Genomic DNA, 20,049 nt, shown 5'->3' with positions numbered 1-20,049 from the left:
CACAACCCCAGCCCCACATTAAACATTTATTGCATGTAGAGAGGGTTAAAGATTGGTTTTATACTTAACACAGAAAAACATTTAAATTGCTGATGATATATGAAATATATAGGTTACGCTTTTTTGTTTGGTTTCGTTTTGTTTTTTGTTTTTAGGTTTCAATGGACCTTTATTTTATTTATTTGTATGTGGTGCTAAAAAAAGAACCCAGTGCCTCATACATGCTAAGCAAGTACTGCATCACTGAGCCCCAGCCCTGAATTAAGCATTTTAAAAAAAGGATTAGTCATATGTTTGTGTTTAAAAGATGTAATTTGAATCAAATATATCTTTCATTACCTGCCATGTACATAGCCTTGAATAACTTGTGCGGGATTGATGAGCTGGCCAACTTGGATTCTCCATGTTTAAGTCCTTCATCCATGATAAAACTTTGAGACGAATTTTATATTTCCAGTGGTGGTGGCACAGGCTTGTAATCCCAGCTACTAAGAAGGCTGAGGCAGGAAGATCTTAAATTTAAGGCCAGCCTTGGCAACTAGGTGAAACCCTGTCTCAAAATAAAAATGAAAACCGCTATGTATATATTACAGAGGTAAAGCAACCCTGGGTTCAATTCCCAGTACTAGGGGAAGAAAGAGAATTTATATACCCTGTAAAACTGAAGTGCAGTCCGTATAACAAAATTAAATATTTTTAAAGGAAACAATTCAGTGGTATTTAGTACATCCAGTGTGGTACAACCATCACCTCCATCTAGATCCAAAAACATTTTCTTCACCCCCAAAGGAAATGTGTATTCATTAGTTACTTCCCATTCTGCTCTCTTCCCAGCTTCTGGAAGCTGCAGTCTGCTTTCTGAATCTATGGATTCACCCTATCTGAGTTTTTCATATAAATGGAATCACACACCTTTCTGTGTTTTGTGTTTCACAGTGCTTACATTTAGCCATTTAAGATCCAGATTATCCTCTATGTTAAACCTTAGGCAGTATTGTTGACCAGCTGTCTTCTGGTAAGATCTTTTCACTTCTTGTTTTAGAATTTGTGGTAATGTACCTAGAATCAGAGCCAGTTCATTTACCTTCTTTCTCTAGTAGGATCCTTTTAATTAGTAGTATGGTGTTGAATTCATTGGCTCACTGACTACTTTCCCATTTAGAATTGTTCCCATATTTAAATACTTGATAAGGTTGTATTTCTGAATGTGGAGATAGCATTGAAAAATTTGAAGCCATAATTTTATTCCTAAGGAAGGTTTCTAACTTCACTAGCAAATATGATAAACTGTACAGCAAATATACAAAACATAGAAACCAGGCCGTAATGTTCATCTGCTAACTGAACAAATAAATGACCTTGAACCTAGGAGAACTCTAAACCCAACCTCATTATTTGCCATTATTTGGATATCAGATGCTTTATGGATAAGACTAGAACAAAGTGAATGAGTAAGGCTTGGTTGTGCATGTGTGAAGACTGGGTACAATTACATAGGGTTTAAGTTTAAAGAACATTTTGCTATATATCCTACAGTGTTTGTTTCTCATTGCAGAGATGTTGGTTCAGAAGTGTCACCAGCATAGCCATTGAATTCGTGAGGTTGAGGGTCTGAATGTCTTGGCAAGGTCTTTCCACTGAAGACCTTTAACTCCATCATCACATGCATATCAAGCACTCCACTGTTTTTAGTGCTCGCTGCTGTTTTTGCCATCTGTAGGCTTTACAGTCATAAAACAAACAAATCACAAGGTGTTTTTGAAAAATAAAACTGAACAGATTTTCATTATGCCACGTTATTCAGCCATGGAGATGGTCTCATGATAGATGGCGCTTTCCAGAAAAGTCCCTTACAGACATATATAGTATATGTTAATTTCAGAGCTTTAAGAGCTGATGTGAGGAAGTAGGTGGTCAGTTTGGTTTGGGGAAGTCCAGATATGGCAAGTGGTAAGGAAGCCCACCCGTTGTCTCAGTGTTTTTCCTGCCTTAAAATACTTGGTACATGATAGCATGGTTTACTTCTGTACAGATCTTTAGCGGGGGCTATTTGAGGAAGGGCAAGATGGCACTTGTATAACTTGGAAAAGATCACAGTTAATTCTCAAGTGCCTGTGTATTAGATGGTAGTGATTACAGTATCTGTTTCATAGAGCTTTTTGAGGGATTAAATGATGTAGCAATTAGCACGTAAAGACTTAGTAAAAATCAGTTGCTGTTAAGAGTAAATTGCAGAGCTCACCCCTACCTCCTTTATGTGGGTTTTGTGAGTGTTTAGTGTCCCTGTCTGCCCATAAGAGATACTCGGGAAATGTTAATTGATAGAATTGAGCTGGAGTGGCTCCTTGTAGTGAGTGGGAAATAACACTTGTTGAAACCAAGAGTTCTTAAATTGACACTAAAGTGTAATCTTCTCAGTGGTCCTGTCAGGTAGGTGGTTCATAATTCCAGTGAAAAATCTTCATCTCACAAATTTGTGAGTGACCAGTCAGGATATCAATCCAAGAGTCAGCTCAGGGTAGGCCCCTACCACTGCCTGGCTTTCTCTGATGATGAAGCAGTTTTCCCCTACCCTTAAATTTTTCTTAAAATATAAAAGCAAAAAGAGGTGTATATTGATCCAAAGTACAATTTCTGTCCCCTTACAAGCTTAGTTTAAATGATACCCCCCCATTTCTACTACTGTCCTGCTAATCCCTGTCTTCCGGCTCCTGTCAGGTGTTGCTTCTAGAATCTGCACTACCCTTTTCTCTGCTTGTACCATTCAGTTGTCCTCAGGGCACACTTCTTGCAGTGGTGATACTGGTCTTCCCTCACTCCAGTATGAGTTTTGTAGGTTACAACTTCACCATTTCTGTATCATTTACTGTGTATGGTTTATAGTTCAAATATTTGGGTGTCTTTCTACATCTTGGAGATTTCCTTTAAGGCAAGAATACTTTGACATTGGAGTATGAGATAACTATGGAAACTGGACTGATTGATCTTCAAGTTCTAATGTGGGGCAAAACTAACATCATTGGAATCACCTTTTCTGCAGATATTTTAAGGTCCTATATGTATTTCAGAGACTTTGTACAAATGTCATTTATCTTATTGATATCAAATTTATTTAGGGGATCTTGATAAGATATATGGTTTGTAAGCTCAGGGCTAATTATAGCCTTCTTGAGCTAGAGGGTTACCATCAAGAGAATCTAGAGAAGTATATGTATATTTATTAAACAAAATCAAACTAATTTGATCTGGGCTGGACTACACATTACATTTGCACTGTCTATGAAAGAAAGATTTTATTATAAAGCAAATCAATAGAATAAGCAAACTTTTATAAATACATCTCAATTGCCATGCGTGGTGATGCACGCCTGTAATCCCAGTGGCTCAGGAGACTGAGGCAGGAGGATTGGAGTTCAAAACCAGCCTTGACAACTTAGCAGAGTACTGAGCAACTTGGTGAGACTGTGTCTCTAGATAAATTATTTTTAAAAGGGCTGGGGGCCTGGGGATGTGGCTTAAGCGGTAACGCGCTCACCTGGCTTGCACGGGGCGCTGGGTTCAATCCTCAGCACCACATAAAAATAAAAAATAAAGATGTTGTGTCCACTGAAAACTAAAAAATAAATATTAAAAAGTTCTCTCTCTCTCTCTCTCTCTCTCTCTCTCAAAAAAAAAGGGGGGGGGATGTGGCTCAGTGATTAAGTACCCCTGGGTTCAATTCCCATTAACCCCACCCCCCCAAAAAAAATAAGATAAGTAAAACAATGTTGAGACCTTAATTTTAAATATAACTTATTTCTATTAAACAGCACCTGTGGAACCCTCTCAAGAGGAACAGTCATTGTGTGAAGGTAATTTTTTATAATGGAAAACATTAAATTGTGGTGTGTAAAACTAGATATTCTTTTATAAATATGTATTATATCTCAATCTCTTGTCTAGGTTCAAATTCATCTGTTAGCATGGAACTTTCAGAACCTGTTGGTAAGACAATTTCTGACCATATTAATACAGTAATATGAAACTTTCACTGTCCAGATTTAAGGTTTAAATGTAAGTGTTCCGATTATTGTAATGTCTGCAACTTAAGGCATATTATTGAGTCTTTGCTATTAGGATTTAGAAAGGAGAACTTATCAGGCATAGTGCTTCCTTGATAAATTGAGTGATCACAAATAGTTGAGTGGAAAAATGCTAGAGACAATTTCAGTAGTTGTGTTACTCTATTTGTGAAAATTTTTCCTCCTTTATATAACTTTATTACCCTTAAGGGTTTCATGTTCCCAAGGTGATTATTAAAGTTCATGCCAAAGTTTTATTACTTAAAAAGGAAAAAGAAACTATATCTCCTAAATCCTTTCACGCTTTTCCTTTTATCCCACTGTCAGGTTGTCTTGACACTGGAATAACTAAGCTGTTGGGAATGTTAGCTCTCCTATTTACATTTGGTTTGTCCGTAAAAAATGAAGCCCTGCTAATAACAGCAGTCTCTCGTGGTCTTTGAGTCAGAGCTCTTTGTTATCAGAGTGAGGCTAACTTGAAAGCTATTACCCATTTCTGTTGTGAAAGAGATTTTCCTACTTATGTGTTACTAGACATTAGGAAATGGAATTTACATTGCATAGTTCCACTGGTTTTAAAGCATGTGTATTTTAAAGTATGGCTAAGTCTTTTTCAGAATACTGATTTAAAATGTCTTACTTCAGTAGAAAATGGAGAGACAGAAATGTCCCCAGAAGAATCATGGGAGCACAAAGAAGAAATAAGTGAAGCAGAGCCAGGGGGTGGAGATGGAAGGCCACCAGAGGAAAGTGCCCAAGAAATGATGGAGGAGGAAGAGGAAATACCAAAACCTAAATCTGTGGTTGCACCACCAGGTGCTCCCAAAAAAGAACATGTAAATGTAGTATTCATTGGGCATGTAGGTAAGTTGCAGCTATGGCATTTATAAGAAATGACCAAAAGTATTGGATTCATCAGAGCATAAGACATCTTACTTAGCTGCTTTAAGATACTTAGCGAGCTTCTATTTATTTTGAAGTTTGGGCAGATGAACAACTTGGTAATGGCATGGAAGTGGAAGAAAGTAAACTTCAGTATTTTTGTGTGTAATGTAGTCTGTAGACCACTGATGACTTGACATACTGTGACATCTGTTGATTAATATTCTAAAAAAAATATTTTTGTGTGTGAACTTTAAATTTTAATAGGGTTGACCTTGACCTTGATACTTGGTAGTTTAATTTTGTGTGAATTAAGAAATTAACAATTTGGAGTAATTTGTGGTGATTTGCCAGGTTGCTGCTTTAGCAAAACAAACAAAACCCTATTTATTCAGATAGTCTCTGATTATCTGACCTGTACCCAGAATTGGGAGAAGAAAATAAAGAATTCTGTGCTATTTTTCTTCTATCTTTGCTTGCTTATTTATTTATTTATTGTAGTAGTAATGAGGATTGAACCTAGGACATGATAGACAAGCTCTCTAAACTGAACTATAGACTTGCCCTTCTATAAAAATATTATTTTGAAACAGGGTTTCACTGAGTTGCCCAGGCTGACCTCCGACATGGGATCCTCCTGCCTCAACCTCCCGAATAGATAGGATAACAGGTGTGTGCCACCACACCACCTTCTGCCTTCTTCTTGGTGTCATACACCAAACTTCTTTTTTAGAAGGCAAAATTTTGAAATTTGTAAAGGAACACCTCTCCCATTTGTTAAAAAGTGAAAGGAAGGGCTGGGGTTGTGGCTCAGTGGTAGAGCACTTGCCTAGCATGGGTGAGGCCCTGGGTTCGATCCTCAGCACCACATAAAAATAAATAAAACAAAGGTATTGTGTCCAACTATAACTAAATATATATATAGTGAAAGGAAGGCTATTAGTTCACAGTTTTTTTAGCTTTTATTGCAGTCCTCTAAGGCTTTCCTTGGGGAAGTGTATTTATTCTGTTGCTGCTGGGCTACTAGCTGGACATAGGAGAACAATTTGTTCAGAAGTTCTTTTTATCAGTAGAGCATGTCTGAGCCATTATGGTGCTGTAGGGAGACTTGGCAGCCTCACTTTCCAAAGGAGAAGGTAACTAGGCTTTATGCCCCACGTCCTATCTGTTGTACTTTACTTGCTTTTACAAGACTTAATTACAGATGCTGAAAAATAGCTGCTGTGGTTGTGTTTGCATATGTAGCAGTTGGTTGCTGTTTTTTAACCTGTTGCTGCATGTTGTTGATATTACTTTTAGATGCTGGCAAGTCAACCATTGGAGGACAAATAATGTAAGTCTATCTTTTGTTAAATAATAAAATTAAGTGAATTTCAGGCATTATAAACCTCAAGTTAAGAAGACAATAAAAATCACCTGTAGGGAAGGCTGATGATGTTTAGTGATTTTTTGCAGTGTGCTCAGTGTTAGTATCTTAATCACCATCAGACGCTCAGTAGACATTAATTAAATACATTTCTTTTTATTTTTGTTTGTTTTTGGGGTTTGAACTCGGGTGCACTCAACCACTGAGCCACATTCCCAGCCCCATTTTGTATTTTATTTAGAGACAGAGTCTCAATGAGTTGCTTAGCACCTCACTTTTGCCGAGGCTGGCTTTGAACTCAAGATCCTCCTGCCTCAGCCTCCTGAGCCACTGGGATTATAGGCTTATGCTACTGTGCCAGGCCTAGATTTTTTTTTTTTAATAGAAACTAATACAAAACCCTAGATCAGAGGTAATCTTAGTATGCTTTGAATATGGTCCCTGACTTAAAGTGGTACAAAAGCAATAGTGATTCAATAGAAAAACTACTTTGAATTTTGTTTTTCTAGTGTGGAATGGTACTCCGGTGATGCTGGGCAGACACAGCAAACTGCAACTTCCAGTCAGTGACCACTAGGTTAAACAACCTGCACTCTACAGTTTTCTGGCACCAGCATTTCTGGATATAATGATTATGCCTTTTTACCTCCTATCTGTTGACAAAATGCCCTTTTGTTGGAATACATGAGATATTTAACACTTTGTTATAAAATACTTTGTTAGGGGAATATTTTTCCTAGGTGAAAGCTAATGCAAATGTTCTGAGCATGTTTAAGGTAAGGTAGGCTAAGCAATGATACTCAATAGGTTAGATGTTTTAAATGTATTTTCAGTTTACATTGGGGTACGGCATAACCTTACTTTAAGTTGAGGAGATTTTGTAATTTACTTGGGAATGATGAAAGCTAGTTCTTTTTTCTTTTTTCCTTTCCTTCTTTTGGTGCTAGGGATTGAACTCAGGGCCTTATGCATGTTAGGAAGCACCGAACATTGAGCTCTTGTCTCCAGCCCCACCAGTTCTTAAATCTGGTAACTGAGAGAACTATTTTCTTCATTCATCGGCTCCTTAAATTTATGTGGATTTAATCAAAAGCAGGTAGTCTGGGTAGCATTTTAAGATTACGTAAATCATATTATAGAAGCTATTTAGGTATGAAAACCCCATGGCTGGCCTTTAATATAAAGTATTTAATTTTGGTAGATCTTTATAATTAAAAGACCCTAAATTTTTTTAATTCCCTCTGTATTAACCCCATTTCTTCTAAACTAGGTCATCAGAAGAGCTAGAGAGCATAACATGGTTTGCCTAGTTCAATAATCTTAATTGATAATCTTGCCAATTACTGCTCACTAGTGTCTGGAAATTTGCTTAAAACAGGCATCCTTGACTAAAGCTCATACATAGATGGAAGTGGCATGCCTATTTGATAATGTGTCAGGAGAATATATAATGTTTGTTGGTAGGCTGTAATTTTGGGTGGCATTTCAGAGGTTCCTACATTCAGGACACTGTACTGTCACTGAGAACACAAAAAGGGGAAAGCTAGGAACTGGAAGGCTTTGATTTACAGTGAATGGAGGGAAGTAGGCATCACCAAAGAACTATTTTAAAATTATAGTGTCACTTTGACAGGTATTTGGATAACATTGTTGAATTTTTTTTTTTATAGTGTTTATATTTACTTTGTTCTGTTGTAGTTTTCCAGTGTTAGGAATAGAACCCAGAGCCTTATACATACTTGACAAGCACTCTATCACTGAGCTACACCCCCAACCCTACATTTACTTTTCTAAAAAATTTTCATTCTGGAAATTGTTAGACTTACAGAAAGGTCACGAAACAGTACAGAGTTCCACAGACCCTTCATTGAGCCATCCCTAATACAAACATTCTATATAACCATAGCTCATCAAAACTAGAAAATTAACATTAGTATAATACTATTAACTTAGACAACAGATCTTTTATGAGTTTTTCTGCAATTCCACAATGAACTTAATTCTTAGATCTTCTTAGTTTTCAACATATGACATCTCAGTCCTATGCTTTATAACCTTAGATAATTTTAGGAGCACTATTCATTTATTTCATAGACTATTCTTCAATTAGATTTGACTGCTGTTTTCTCACAATTCTATCAAGGTTTTGCATTTGGGGCAAGAATATCATTAAAAATATGCTGTGCTTTTCTCAGTGCATCCTATAAAAGATCCATGGTATCCATAATCGTATTTTATTTATTCAATATGTTTTATGTAGTACTGGTGACATTAGCCAGGATTGGTTAAGGTGGTGTTTGCCAGTATTCTCCTCTATAAAGTTTTTCCCACTTTCCATGATTTTATCATCACCAGTGGCACATTTACTTTAAAAACTTGTTTTCTGTGGGGCTGGGGTTACAGCTCATTGGTAGAGTGCTCGCCTCGTATAAACAAATAAATAAATAAAGTTTTTGTGTACAACTGCAAAAAAATTAATATTTTTAAAAAACAAACTCGAGGGGTTGAGGATGTGGCTCAAGTGGTAGTGTGCTCTCCTGGCATGTGTGCAGCCCGGGTTCGATCCTCAGCACCACATAACAAACAAAGATGTTGTGTCTGTCGAAAACTAAAAAATAAATATTAAAGAAAATTCTCTCGCGCGCACTGCGCTCTGTCTCACTCTCTCTCTCTTTAAAAAAAAAAAAAAAAACTTGATTTCTGGAGATAATGCCTCTCAAGGGATTTAAAGTTTTTGTTATTTTTACAGAGTAATTGTTCACTTCTTTCTTTCTCTAATCATTTTCAGGTATTTGACTGGAATGGTTGACAAAAGGACACTTGAAAAATATGAAAGAGAAGCTAAAGAAAAAAACAGAGAAACTTGGTAAACTTTTGTGATGCTATAAATCACTTAAGGAAATGCTGCCCACATAATGGTTTTGTAATATTTCCCTTCACCTCATAATACACAGTACATCTATTCCTGGTGACTGTAGCTTACACAGAAAATTTAGAAATCATCCAAACCTCTAGTAATAGGACACTTATTGAATAAATTGTCAATCATCCATTCAGTTGGGACATCATATAACCACCAACAAATTACATTTACAGACTTTATAATATGTAGGAATAGGAATTTTTATTGTTCTTAGGCTATTATATGATCATAATGTAAATAAATACTGGAAAGAAAAAAGTGGGAAAAATAATAACAGTGGTTGCCTTTTAGTCGTGAGAGAAGGGGTTGATTTGTTTTTATTTTTAATGGTACTGGGGAATGAACTCAGGGCCTCAAGCATGCCAGCTAAGCAATTACCACAGAGCTATACTACCAACCCTATTTATATAATTTTTACACAGCAAAGTAATATTGAAATAATTTTCAGCAAGTAACCAGTGCTCCCACATGATAGGTTGGTGGTCTTTACTTTTGAAATATATCCTTACTTTTTACACTCATGACTTGTACTTCGTACTATGTAATTGTAATGTGAATATAAAGGAGGTCATTCTTGCAGCACTCACAATGATACTGGCATTGGTACTAAGTACCTTTCTATGTGTGTTATTAGCTTATATTCTTACTTTCATAAATAACATTTGCTTATGGAATATATAATTGTAGGTATATATAAAAACTCTTTGAGTGGTACTAGTGTGCTTCCCCTTCTCCACCTCTTCCTGCCATTAGGAATTGAATTCAAGACCTCATGCTTACTAAAAAAGCAAGTGCTCCACCTCTGCGTTATATCCCACTAAGTTGCAGAGACTGCCTTTGAATTTATGATCCTCTTGCTCCAGCCTCTCAAGAAACTGGTGTTACAGAAATGCGCCACTGTACCCGCCACATTTTATTCTTCTAATTTTTATATTTTACCAGCCCTGTTTATGACTTAGTTGTATGATGGACACAAAGCAAGATGTCGTTATTTACTTTTCATGGTAGAAGAATGTCCTTTTTTTTTTTTAAACAAGAAGTTTATTTAAACAACAAGATGCTTGACTTGAAGGGAAAACTACCTAGGAATCTTTTTTAAGAGTAATTTACCCCTACTTAAAGACAGATTGCCCTACAATTAACAGCTACGTACAAAAAAGTTATAAAATTGTCCTTGGTTTTACAATGATAAATGAAAAACATTAAAATTCTCCAATCAAATAAGGTATACAAGGATTTTTATGTTCAGGGGTTTTTTTGTTTGTTTTTTGTTAAAACAGTGAGAGCAAAATAACTTACTGGAATATAAAGATAAGAGCTGAATGAGCATGCCACTAATGGAGAAAGGGGATATTTTCACAGAACCAGTATTTTTCCCCATCCCATCTCCATTTGATGTCAATCAAAACATATCATTGGCCATTTAGTTTTTAAAAAAAAAAAATGCAATATGCTTGTGCACATACACCAGTTACTTTATGTACAATAAAGGAATGGGGAAGGGGAAAATGAAAGAATAAAGAAAACTATACTGTAGTAGTCAGGATGTGGTGGAACCAAATTGCAGTTTTCTAATTGAGAATGTATTCTTGGTCTGTAAGAACAGAGTTCTGGAGTAAAGTAGCAGGTTCCCTTTTTAGTAGACACCTCCTGTCTGCTGCTGGAACACATCAATTGTGTCTTCATCCTCCATTTCCAACTGTGCAGGTGTGTCTGTTTCATTAATTGGCTGCCTGTCAATTCGGAATCTGATCTGCCTCATCGACAAACCCTGTCATTCACAATATGCCTTCATTAGTTTACTAATCTTAAACTGCACCACAGAACCATCCTGCCCCGCCACATTCAAGTTAATATGATCGTTGTTCTCAGTCTTGACTCCTTCCTTGGGCTTTTCGTCGGCCATGGTGAGCGCCAGAGTCACCTCAGCTGCCACTTCATAAAAGAGGTACCAGGTCCGCACAGAACGAGCACACAAGCAGCTCCAAGAGCGGCAGAAGAATGAGGCGGCAGTGGTGGATGAGAGAAGAATGTCTTTTAAAAGAATCTCATGTTCTATTATTATTTAATTTGTTTTTTTTCAAGGTACTTATCTTGGGCCTTAGACACAAATCAGGAAGAACGGGACAAAGGTAAAACAGTAGAAGTGGGTCGAGCCTATTTTGAAACAGAAAAGAAGCATTTCACAATTCTAGATGCCCCTGGCCACAAGAGTTTTGTCCCAAATATGATTGGTGGTGCCTCTCAGGCTGATCTGGCTGTGCTGGTAAGAAAGACATTTCCATCTGTGTATTTGTTAGCAACCCAATTTATAGCTTCACATAAATGTCCAAATTCACCTTTCAGAAGTTAGAATGTAGCTTACACTGAACTATGATGTCGTACACATGGTGACAATTTTCATTTTTGTTGCACTAATATGCCCAATAAATCTTTATAATTTACTTCTGAAAATACATTTTAAACTTTCTCTCCTATCACTATTATCTATAAATGTGTCAGAGCTTAGTGTCTAATAAATGTTTAACCTTCTAGCAATGAATAGTAAACCACTCGTTTCTTAAGGCCTTTAGTCATTCCTCAAATCTGACATTTTCCTGTACTAAATCATATGATTTGATTTAAAAAAAAATGTGCGGTGAGTGGAACCTGGGATCTTCTACATGCTAATAAGCACATTAAGGGGCTGGGGATGTGGCTCAAGCGGTAGCGCGCTCGCCTGGCATGCGTGCAGCCCGGGTTCAATCCTCAGCACCACATACAAACAAAGATATTGTCCGTCGAAAACTAATAAATAAATAATAAGCAAGCACATTAAGTGCCCACTCTACCACTGAGCTACACCCCCAGACCTAACCACTCAAATCTTAAGCAACATTCAAAAGCACGTACATTGTAACTTTCTTCTATCATCTTATTTCTGATATAAATGAAAGATGTTTTACTGCTTGAAAAGTCTGTCTTAATGTGTAAGAATAAATTCCTTAACTTCTTGGAATAGGTCATCTCAGCCAGGAAAGGAGAGTTTGAAACTGGCTTTGAAAAAGGAGGACAGACGAGAGAGCATGCAATGTTGGCAAAGACGGCAGGTGTAAAACACTTAATTGTGCTTATTAATAAGATGGATGATCCAACAGTAAATTGGAGCAATGAGAGGTAAGCGTAGATGTCTTTCTGGTCTTTTAATAGATATGCTGGTAAAATAAAACATGGTTTTGCTACTCTATGCATATTTCCCTAGAGTTCATTGGTTGACCTTATAATTGAATTATTTATAAATATTCATAGATATGAAGAATGTAAAGAGAAACTAGTGCCATTTTTGAAAAAAGTTGGCTTCAATCCCAAAAAAGACATTCACTTTATGCCCTGCTCAGGACTGACTGGAGCAAATCTCAAAGAGCAATCAGATTTCTGTCCTTGGTACAAGTAAGTAACCTTTTATTTCTTTTTTTTTTTTTTTTTTCATATTTTTAAACTATGTCTTAGCTGGGCAAGGTGGCACACACCTGTAATCCCAGTGGCTTGGGAGGCTGAGGCAGGAGGATTGCAAGATGCTAAACAACTCAGTGAGACCCTGTTTCTAAAAATGGGGCTAGGGATATGGCTCAGTGGTCAAGTGCCCCTGAGCTCAATCCTCAGTACCCAAAATGTGTGTGTGTGTGTGTGTGTCTCTCTTAATAAGTAACTTTAAGCAAATATGGGCTGGGGCTGGGGCTGGGGCTCAGTGGCAGAGCATTTGCCTAGCACATGTGAGGCACTGGGTTCAATCCTTAGCACTGCATGAAAATAAGCAAATAAAGGCATTCTGTCCATCTATACCTATAAAAAAAATTTGTTTTAAGTATGGCTATACCCTTGACTTTAAAAATACTAGGAACCACTGCCCATTTTTAATTGGGTTGTATTTGGATACAAATTCCCTTATCAAATACATGATTAGAAACTATTTTCATCCATCTTACACATGGTTTCCATGTGCGTATGCACATGCATGCTGTGGATTGAACCCAAGGCTTTCCATTATTACCCACTGAGCTCTACCCCAGCCCTCTTTTTTCACTTGGTATCCTTTGAAGCACACAATGTTTTACTGATGATAAGGTCCAGTTTATCTTTTTATTTTTTCTCCCCCCTTTGGTTGATTGTTCTTTTGGTGTTATATCTAAGAAAACATTGCCTGACCCAAGGTCACAAAAATATTTTCTTCTAAATGTGTTATAGTTCACTTTTATGAGAAGTGTAAGTTGAAGGTCTGTATCTAAATTTTTGCTTTTGCATATGGATGTCCAGCTGTTCAGGCACAATTTGTTGAAAACATGATTCTTCACTGAATTGGATCAATGAAAATCAAATGGCCTTCAGAGGTTATTTCTGGATTTCAGTTCTCTTCTAGTACCACATAATCTAGCTTACTGTACTTCTGATGTTTTAAATCAGGAAGTGTATGTCTTCAATTTTGTTATTTTCTAGATTGTTTTGGCTATTCCAAGCTCATTAAATTTCCCATATGAATGTTAGGATCAGCTTGTAATTTCTGCAAAAAAAGGCAGCTACACAATGTTAAATCTTCCAATTCAAATAAAAGAGAAAGTTTATTGTAGTGTTCTGGGGAGTATGATAACATAATAAATTGAATTAGAAGAGGTCATGGGCAGAATGGAAATATTACAGCCAAGTTGAGTACATTTGTGTAACTTCTTAAAATTTTTGTATTTATGTTGACTTTTCTCTAATGGGTATTGTTTTATTCTCAGTGGATTACCATTTATTCCATATCTGGATAATTTGCCAAACTTCAATAGATCAGTTGATGGACCAATCAGGCTGCCAATTGTGGATAAGTACAAGGTACCCAAAATTTAAAGAAATTGGATTTTGTGGGAGGCAGAATCATTGTTTTGTGTTTATTTCTAATTAGGAAACAATCTTATTAATGATATAATATCTTTTTTTCATGGTACATATGGTATACCATATATATTATGTATGTAGACCATGATTTGTTTTGAGACAGGGCCTCGCTAAGTTTCTGAAGCTAGTCTTGAACTTGCAATCTTCCTGCCTTGGGCCCAGTTCACTGGGATTATAGGTGTGCACCACCATGCCTGGTCAGTGATCACTTCTTAGCAATAAATTCATCACAGATGGGCTTAAAGTATTCCCACGTTAAAGTTGATGGATATTGATACACAGCCTTGTGAAAATATCATGTTAATTTATAATATCACTAGCAGCATATGAGTGCTAGTTTTATCTTAGCCTCACCAATCCAGGTGTTAGTCTTTGGTTTGGCTTTTTGTTTTTCTGTTTTTACTTGTTAAAATAAATAAGCTGGGGATTGAATCCAAGGCCTTTTGCATGTAAGGCTAGCACTCTACCAACTGAGCTATATCCCTAGCCCACAACCTTAATTTTTAAAAGTTTTACAGTAACAATGTGATTTTGTCAATTTTGTTCACCAGTACCTCCCATTTCCCTTCCATCCTCCTTCTCCCTAGTCCCCTTCCTCTACTCTCCTAGATCTGCCCCACCCCCTTTTGTCTCTCTAGTTTCCACATGAGAGAAAACATGACTTTGACTTTCTGAATTTGGCTTATTTCATTTAATATATCGATCTCGGGTTCTGTCTTCCATTCTAATGTTCTTGAACAACTATTGTTTTTCCAAATTTATACAAGAGGAAACAGGCTTAGATCAGGAGAACCTGAAATTGTACAAACAATTCATATCTTCCCTCTTAATGATATTTGCTGTCTTCTGCACCATGCTTCGTTTTTAAATTTTAAGCATACTTAATAATTAATATAATCATACATATGCTTATGACACAGTTATTACAGAGCATTTGTCCCCCTCCCCATGTTTAAGGATAATCCTAAACATTCTACTCCTTTATTATTGGTGCATTTTTAATTACACATAATAGTGGAATTCCTGGTTACATATTTGTACGTGCACACAATACCATTCTACTTTAAGCTAATGATTTTATAAGAAAGTACTATAGAATTTCACTTTGAGCTTGTCAACTGCTGTAGAGCGGCAATAAAGGTCTGAAACATGATTTTTAATTTTATTATCTTATTTGAACAGGATATGGGCACTGTGGTCCTGGGAAAGCTGGAATCAGGATCTATTTGTAAAGGCCAGCAACTTGTGATGATGCCAAATAAGGTAAGAGTTAGTAATGCTCTTTGCTGTTTAGATTTTCTATTGAAAATGTTAGCAAGGAGGCGGAACATCATGGTGGGAGAGGGTGGCAGAAAGAAGCATCTCACAGACTCTACTTGCCAGATACAATATACACTAAAGCCACACCCTTAATTCCCACCTCCTCCTGTCACACCCTACCACTTTAGTTAATTCCATCAGGGATTAACTCACTGATTAGGCTAAAACTATAACCCAATCATTTTCAAACTTAACTTTAAAATAATGATTATGTCTTACCAATGCCAAGTGTAAACTTGTAGAAAAACTATTTAGAAAGGTATTTCTGTTGTTCATTTGAGAAATGGAGGGTTCAGTATTAACATGTTAGAGCTAAAAGATATAGCATGAAGTGCCCCATGAAGACCATCATCGCTACTGTCTTTATAGGCAAGTAAATAGAGATTTGTGCACTTAAGTGACTTCCTTAACATTGAGGAAGCCAAGGAAGAAAACAGGTTTAATTATGATCTAGTAAGCTTTCTCGTTTTAAATATTATAAAATAATATCTCCAATCTTAATTTGTTTTGACCAGAGAATTTACCTTTATCCTAAATGGGTTTTTTTTTTTAATTCCTCCTGCCTTATTGTAAATTTTTTTCTGTTGATGTTTCATTAAAACGTGGCAATATCACTATGAAATATTATTAAATATTTCTGACGGCTCATCTGCTGATATTTGCAGATGACCTGTTGCTAAAACACTAACTGTTTTCAAGAGAGAGGGCTTCTGTAACACCTTCAGAGATATTGCTTGGGTGGGAATATTGACTTGAATCATCAGAACTTCCAAATAGAGATTTTTTTTTAATATTTATTTTTCAATTGTAGTTGGACAATACCTTTATTTTATTGCACCATCGAACCCAGCGCCTCACAGGTGCCAAGTGCTCTTCCGCTGAGCAACAGCCCCCCAAATAGAGAATTTTAATAGATTTAATTGAAGATTTTCTTTTTACCATGCTCATTCCAGGGTCTGTGAATTAGAAAAGGTGTCTATCCATTGCCCAAGTTTAAGTATCATTGGCACCTTACAAATTGTACTTTAGGGTTTCTATTTTAAGCCTACATTTCCTAACATGATCATCACTGCAACTCCAGGCTGACACTGAAAGAAAATAATTGTTGATTTGAGTTTTTGCTCAATTTGGTCTGTAGCACTATCACAAAAGTCAGGGGAACACATAAAATGTATCACCAGTAACAGTATATTAAGAATATTGTGCAACAACTACCATTACTGTCTAGTTCCTTTCCCAAAAGGAAATCCTATATTCATTAAACAGTTATGTGCTTTTCAAGCTTAGTTGTTGCAGCAGTAACTTTCGAGAAGTACTGTTTTAATCAGCTTTTTTGCTGCTGTGATGACTAAAGGACCCAACCAGCACAGTTATAGGACAGGGGGCTGGGATATAGCTCAGTAGGTAGAGTGCTCGCCTCACACACACAAGGCCCTGGGTTCAGTCCCCAGCACCACCAAGGAAGAGTTTATTTGAGGGCTCACAGTTTCAGAGATTTTAGTCCATAGAAGGCCGGCTCCATTCCTCAGGGCTTCAGGGTGAGGGGGAACATCATGGTGGGAGAGTGGTAGAGAGAAACAGCTCACTTCAGGGTGATCAGGAAGCACAGACTCTGCTTGCCAGATACAGATGTATGCACTAAAGCCACACCCTTAATTCCCACCTCCTCCAGTCACACCCTGCCACTTTAGTTAATTCCATCAGGGGATTAACTCACTGATTGGGCTGAAACTATAACCCAATCATTTCTCTCCAAAACTTCCTACATTGACTCACATGTGAGCTTTCAAGGGACACCACATCTAAACCATAGCAGGTACACACTTCAGGTATTTTGTAGTTGTTAGGTCATGGAAGGTAGATCTATTAAGTCCTAGAGTGCCCCAGGAATAAAATTTTACATCCATAAAGTCAAAAGTCAGATATTAAATTTCGTGTTTTGGTTTTTAAAAAGTGAAAAAAAAATGCTAGTTTGTACTCTGTTCTACTTGGAAATTATTAGAATGTGATATTTAGAAGATCACAGGTTAGAGAGTAGGGTAGTTCAGTGGTAAAGGGCTTGCCTAGCATTTTGAGGCCCTAGGATCAATCCCTATTATTGAAGACGGAAAAACTTTCACTGGCAGCTGTACATCTAGAATGAGATATCATATTTACTGTCTTTGCTGCAAGATTAGGATGCATGGTATATTTAATGAATATATATTAATGTGGCGATCATGAGGTGAAATTGGCATTCTTGTGGTCTACAATGCAGTGAATGTCATAAAACCTTTCTTGATTTATCTTAAAGCACAACGTGGAAGTTCTTGGAATACTTTCTGATGATGTAGAAACAGATTCTGTAGCACCAGGTGAAAACCTCAAAATCAGACTCAAAGGAATCGAAGAAGAAGAGATTCTTCCAGGATTCATACTTTGTGATCCTAATAACCTTTGTCATTCTGGACGCACGTTTGATGCCCAGGTAGATTACTTACTATAGTTGTTGTAGTGATGTTAAGAAGAGAAAGAGAAGTTAATTAGAATTTTAGTGTCTTTTGTCTTGAATATTTGTGACATGCCACTTAACCAATATTAGGAAAATTTATAGTAGGAGCCATTTATATATCACCATTATGATGTATATCTCAGTCTTCAAGATGATACAAGTACTTATTGAGTAGGGACTATTTTTTGTGAATGCCTATTTTTGATCAATTGATCAAAATGTAACTAATATTCACTTTGTAAAACAGATACTAGTAGTGATTTATCATTACTTACATTTTGTTTAGTGTCATTCACTTTGACTAGAGCTCAGTTGCCTTGGAAGTTGTGGTTTAACTGCTCATTCATGGCAAATAACTTAGCAGATATGAATCACACACACATTTTCTCCATGTCAGTAGCAACCTGAGCTCCCTGGAGAATGAAAGTGAATAGTTGGTGTGGTTAACAGAAGTTTTGAATACTACTAATAAAGTATGATGACTAATCAGGTTAGATTTGATGTCAGATATATAAGGTTGTTTACTTTTAGTGGATGTTGGTTATTGAGAAGTGGGTAAAGTTATGGCAAGTTCACATCTAGGTAGCTTGTGAGTGGTGGTAATGATTAAAGTTTACCAGGCACTTGCCATTTTTAGTAGAATAGGATACTGAAATTCATGCTTTGAAATTAGGCAATCTAACTCACCTTGTGAACAAGGTTAATAAGAAAGAATTCATCTTTTCCTTATTTGGCAGATAGTGATTATAGAGCACAAATCCATCATCTGCCCGGGGTATAATGCAGTGCTGCATATTCATACCTGTATTGAGGAAGTCGAAATAACAGTGAGTTTATTTTAAACTAATTGGTTTGTTTATTTACTGACTTATTTTAATTTATTATCTTGCTAGGTGTTGTGGTGCAAGCCTATAATCCTAGCAGCTTGGGAGGTTGAGGCAGGAGGATCATGATTTTGAGGACAGCCTCAGCAACTTAGTGGACTGAGTCAAAATAAAAAGGGCTGGGATGTGACTCAGTGGTTAAGCACCCCTGTTTTGATCCCTGGTACCAAAAAAAAAAAAAAAGAGATTGTTTTATCTTAAAAGTTTCTAATGGGCAATTATGATACATTTTTATTTGTACTCCTAAAAGTTGCTTATATTTGGTGTTTTTCTGATTTTCTTATCTTTTCTTGGATAGGCCTTAATCTGCTTGGTAGACAAAAAATCAGGGGAAAAAAGTAAGACTCGACCCCGTTTTGTGAAACAAGATCAAGTATGCATCGCCCGCTTAAGGACAGCAGGAACCATCTGCCTTGAGACCTTTAAAGACTTCCCTCAAATGGGTCGTTTTACTTTAAGAGATGAGGGTAAGTCCTGCTAAGTTGATTTCTAGGATGCCTAGCAAAGTCCACATTGCAACAGGTTCAAAGGAAATGCAGATTTATGTTCCATAATATTTGTCGAATAAATGTTGAGTTGAATATATTGAACAACAAACAGAATTGACCATACTGTATATGAAGTAAAACCTTTAATTTTGATATTTTGTTATTAGAGGGTTTTTAAGGTAATTAAATTTACTAAATGATTTCTTTTTTTTTAACCATACGATTTATTTTTATTTTTTTTTAGTCATACAGGACAGCAGAATATTTTGACATATAATACATACATGGAATGTACATACATCAATCATATTGTCTATTCTGCTGCCCTTCCTATCCCCCTTATTCCTCCCCTCCTCTCCCATCCTTTCTCTATCCAATCTAATGCGACACTTTTTTTTTCTTTTTCTCATCACATCGTATATGTATTCTGCATAACAGTGAGGTTCTCCTTCCATCTTCCGTGCAACTCCCCTTCTCCCTCTTTTTCCCTCCCACCTCTCTTCCCTATTTAATGGTAGTCTTCTTCTCATGCTCTTCCTCCCTATCCCATTTTCAGTCACCCCCCTTATATCAAAGAAGACATTCGGCATTTGTTTTTTAGGGATTGGCTAACTTCACTTAGCATAATCTGCTCTAATTCCATCCATTTGCCTGCAAATGCCATGATTTTGTTATTTTTTAGTGCTGAGTAATATTCCCTTGTGAATAAATGCCATATTT

The 20,049-nt window shown here is 36.6% G+C and overlaps 1 protein-coding gene, 1 long non-coding RNA gene and 1 pseudogene across 4 annotated transcripts in view; 1 reads left to right on the top strand and 2 right to left on the bottom strand.

The window, feature by feature from the left end:
- Gspt1 (G1 to S phase transition 1) overlaps positions 1-20,049 on the top strand; it is a 35,039-nt gene that overhangs the window by 8,793 nt on the left and 6,197 nt on the right. For 2 of the 3 annotated variants that reach the window (XM_058579941.1, XM_046445787.2), the window contains exons 2-14: positions 3,810-3,851; positions 3,943-3,984; positions 4,707-4,925; positions 6,243-6,276; positions 9,098-9,175; positions 11,318-11,498; positions 12,234-12,388; positions 12,521-12,661; positions 13,990-14,083; positions 15,329-15,409; positions 17,760-17,933; positions 18,695-18,784; positions 19,140-19,308. In XM_058579941.1, the coding sequence (XP_058435924.1) occupies positions 3,963-3,984; positions 4,707-4,925; positions 6,243-6,276; positions 9,098-9,175; positions 11,318-11,498; positions 12,234-12,388; positions 12,521-12,661; positions 13,990-14,083; positions 15,329-15,409; positions 17,760-17,933; positions 18,695-18,784; positions 19,140-19,308 (1,438 nt within the window). In that variant the 5' untranslated portion in view covers positions 3,810-3,851; positions 3,943-3,962. The remainder of the gene's footprint in view (positions 1-3,809; positions 3,852-3,942; positions 3,985-4,706; positions 4,926-6,242; positions 6,277-9,097; positions 9,176-11,317; positions 11,499-12,233; positions 12,389-12,520; positions 12,662-13,989; positions 14,084-15,328; positions 15,410-17,759; positions 17,934-18,694; positions 18,785-19,139; positions 19,309-20,049) is intronic. The other variant, XM_046445794.2, reaches the window with a different exon arrangement.
- Positions 94-19,146, bottom strand: LOC124093379 (uncharacterized). Its single transcript, XR_006851952.2, has 3 exons — positions 18,645-19,146; positions 18,233-18,370; positions 94-550 (listed from the first exon to the last, which is right to left on the bottom strand). It is a non-coding gene; the product is annotated as an uncharacterized LOC124093379 (long non-coding RNA).
- On the bottom strand, positions 10,687-11,153 carry LOC124093363 (small ubiquitin-related modifier 2-like; annotated as a pseudogene).

Source organism: Marmota monax, unplaced genomic scaffold (genome assembly GCF_021218885.2).
Source record: "Marmota monax isolate L192 unplaced genomic scaffold, Marmota_monax_Labrador192_F-V1.1 WCK01_AAM20220418_F8-fsc00035, whole genome shotgun sequence".
In the NCBI taxonomy this organism is placed as follows: domain Eukaryota; kingdom Metazoa; phylum Chordata; class Mammalia; order Rodentia; family Sciuridae; genus Marmota; species Marmota monax.
The sequence above is the reverse complement of the archived record's forward strand: the minus strand, read 5'-3'. Positions and strand labels throughout refer to the sequence as shown.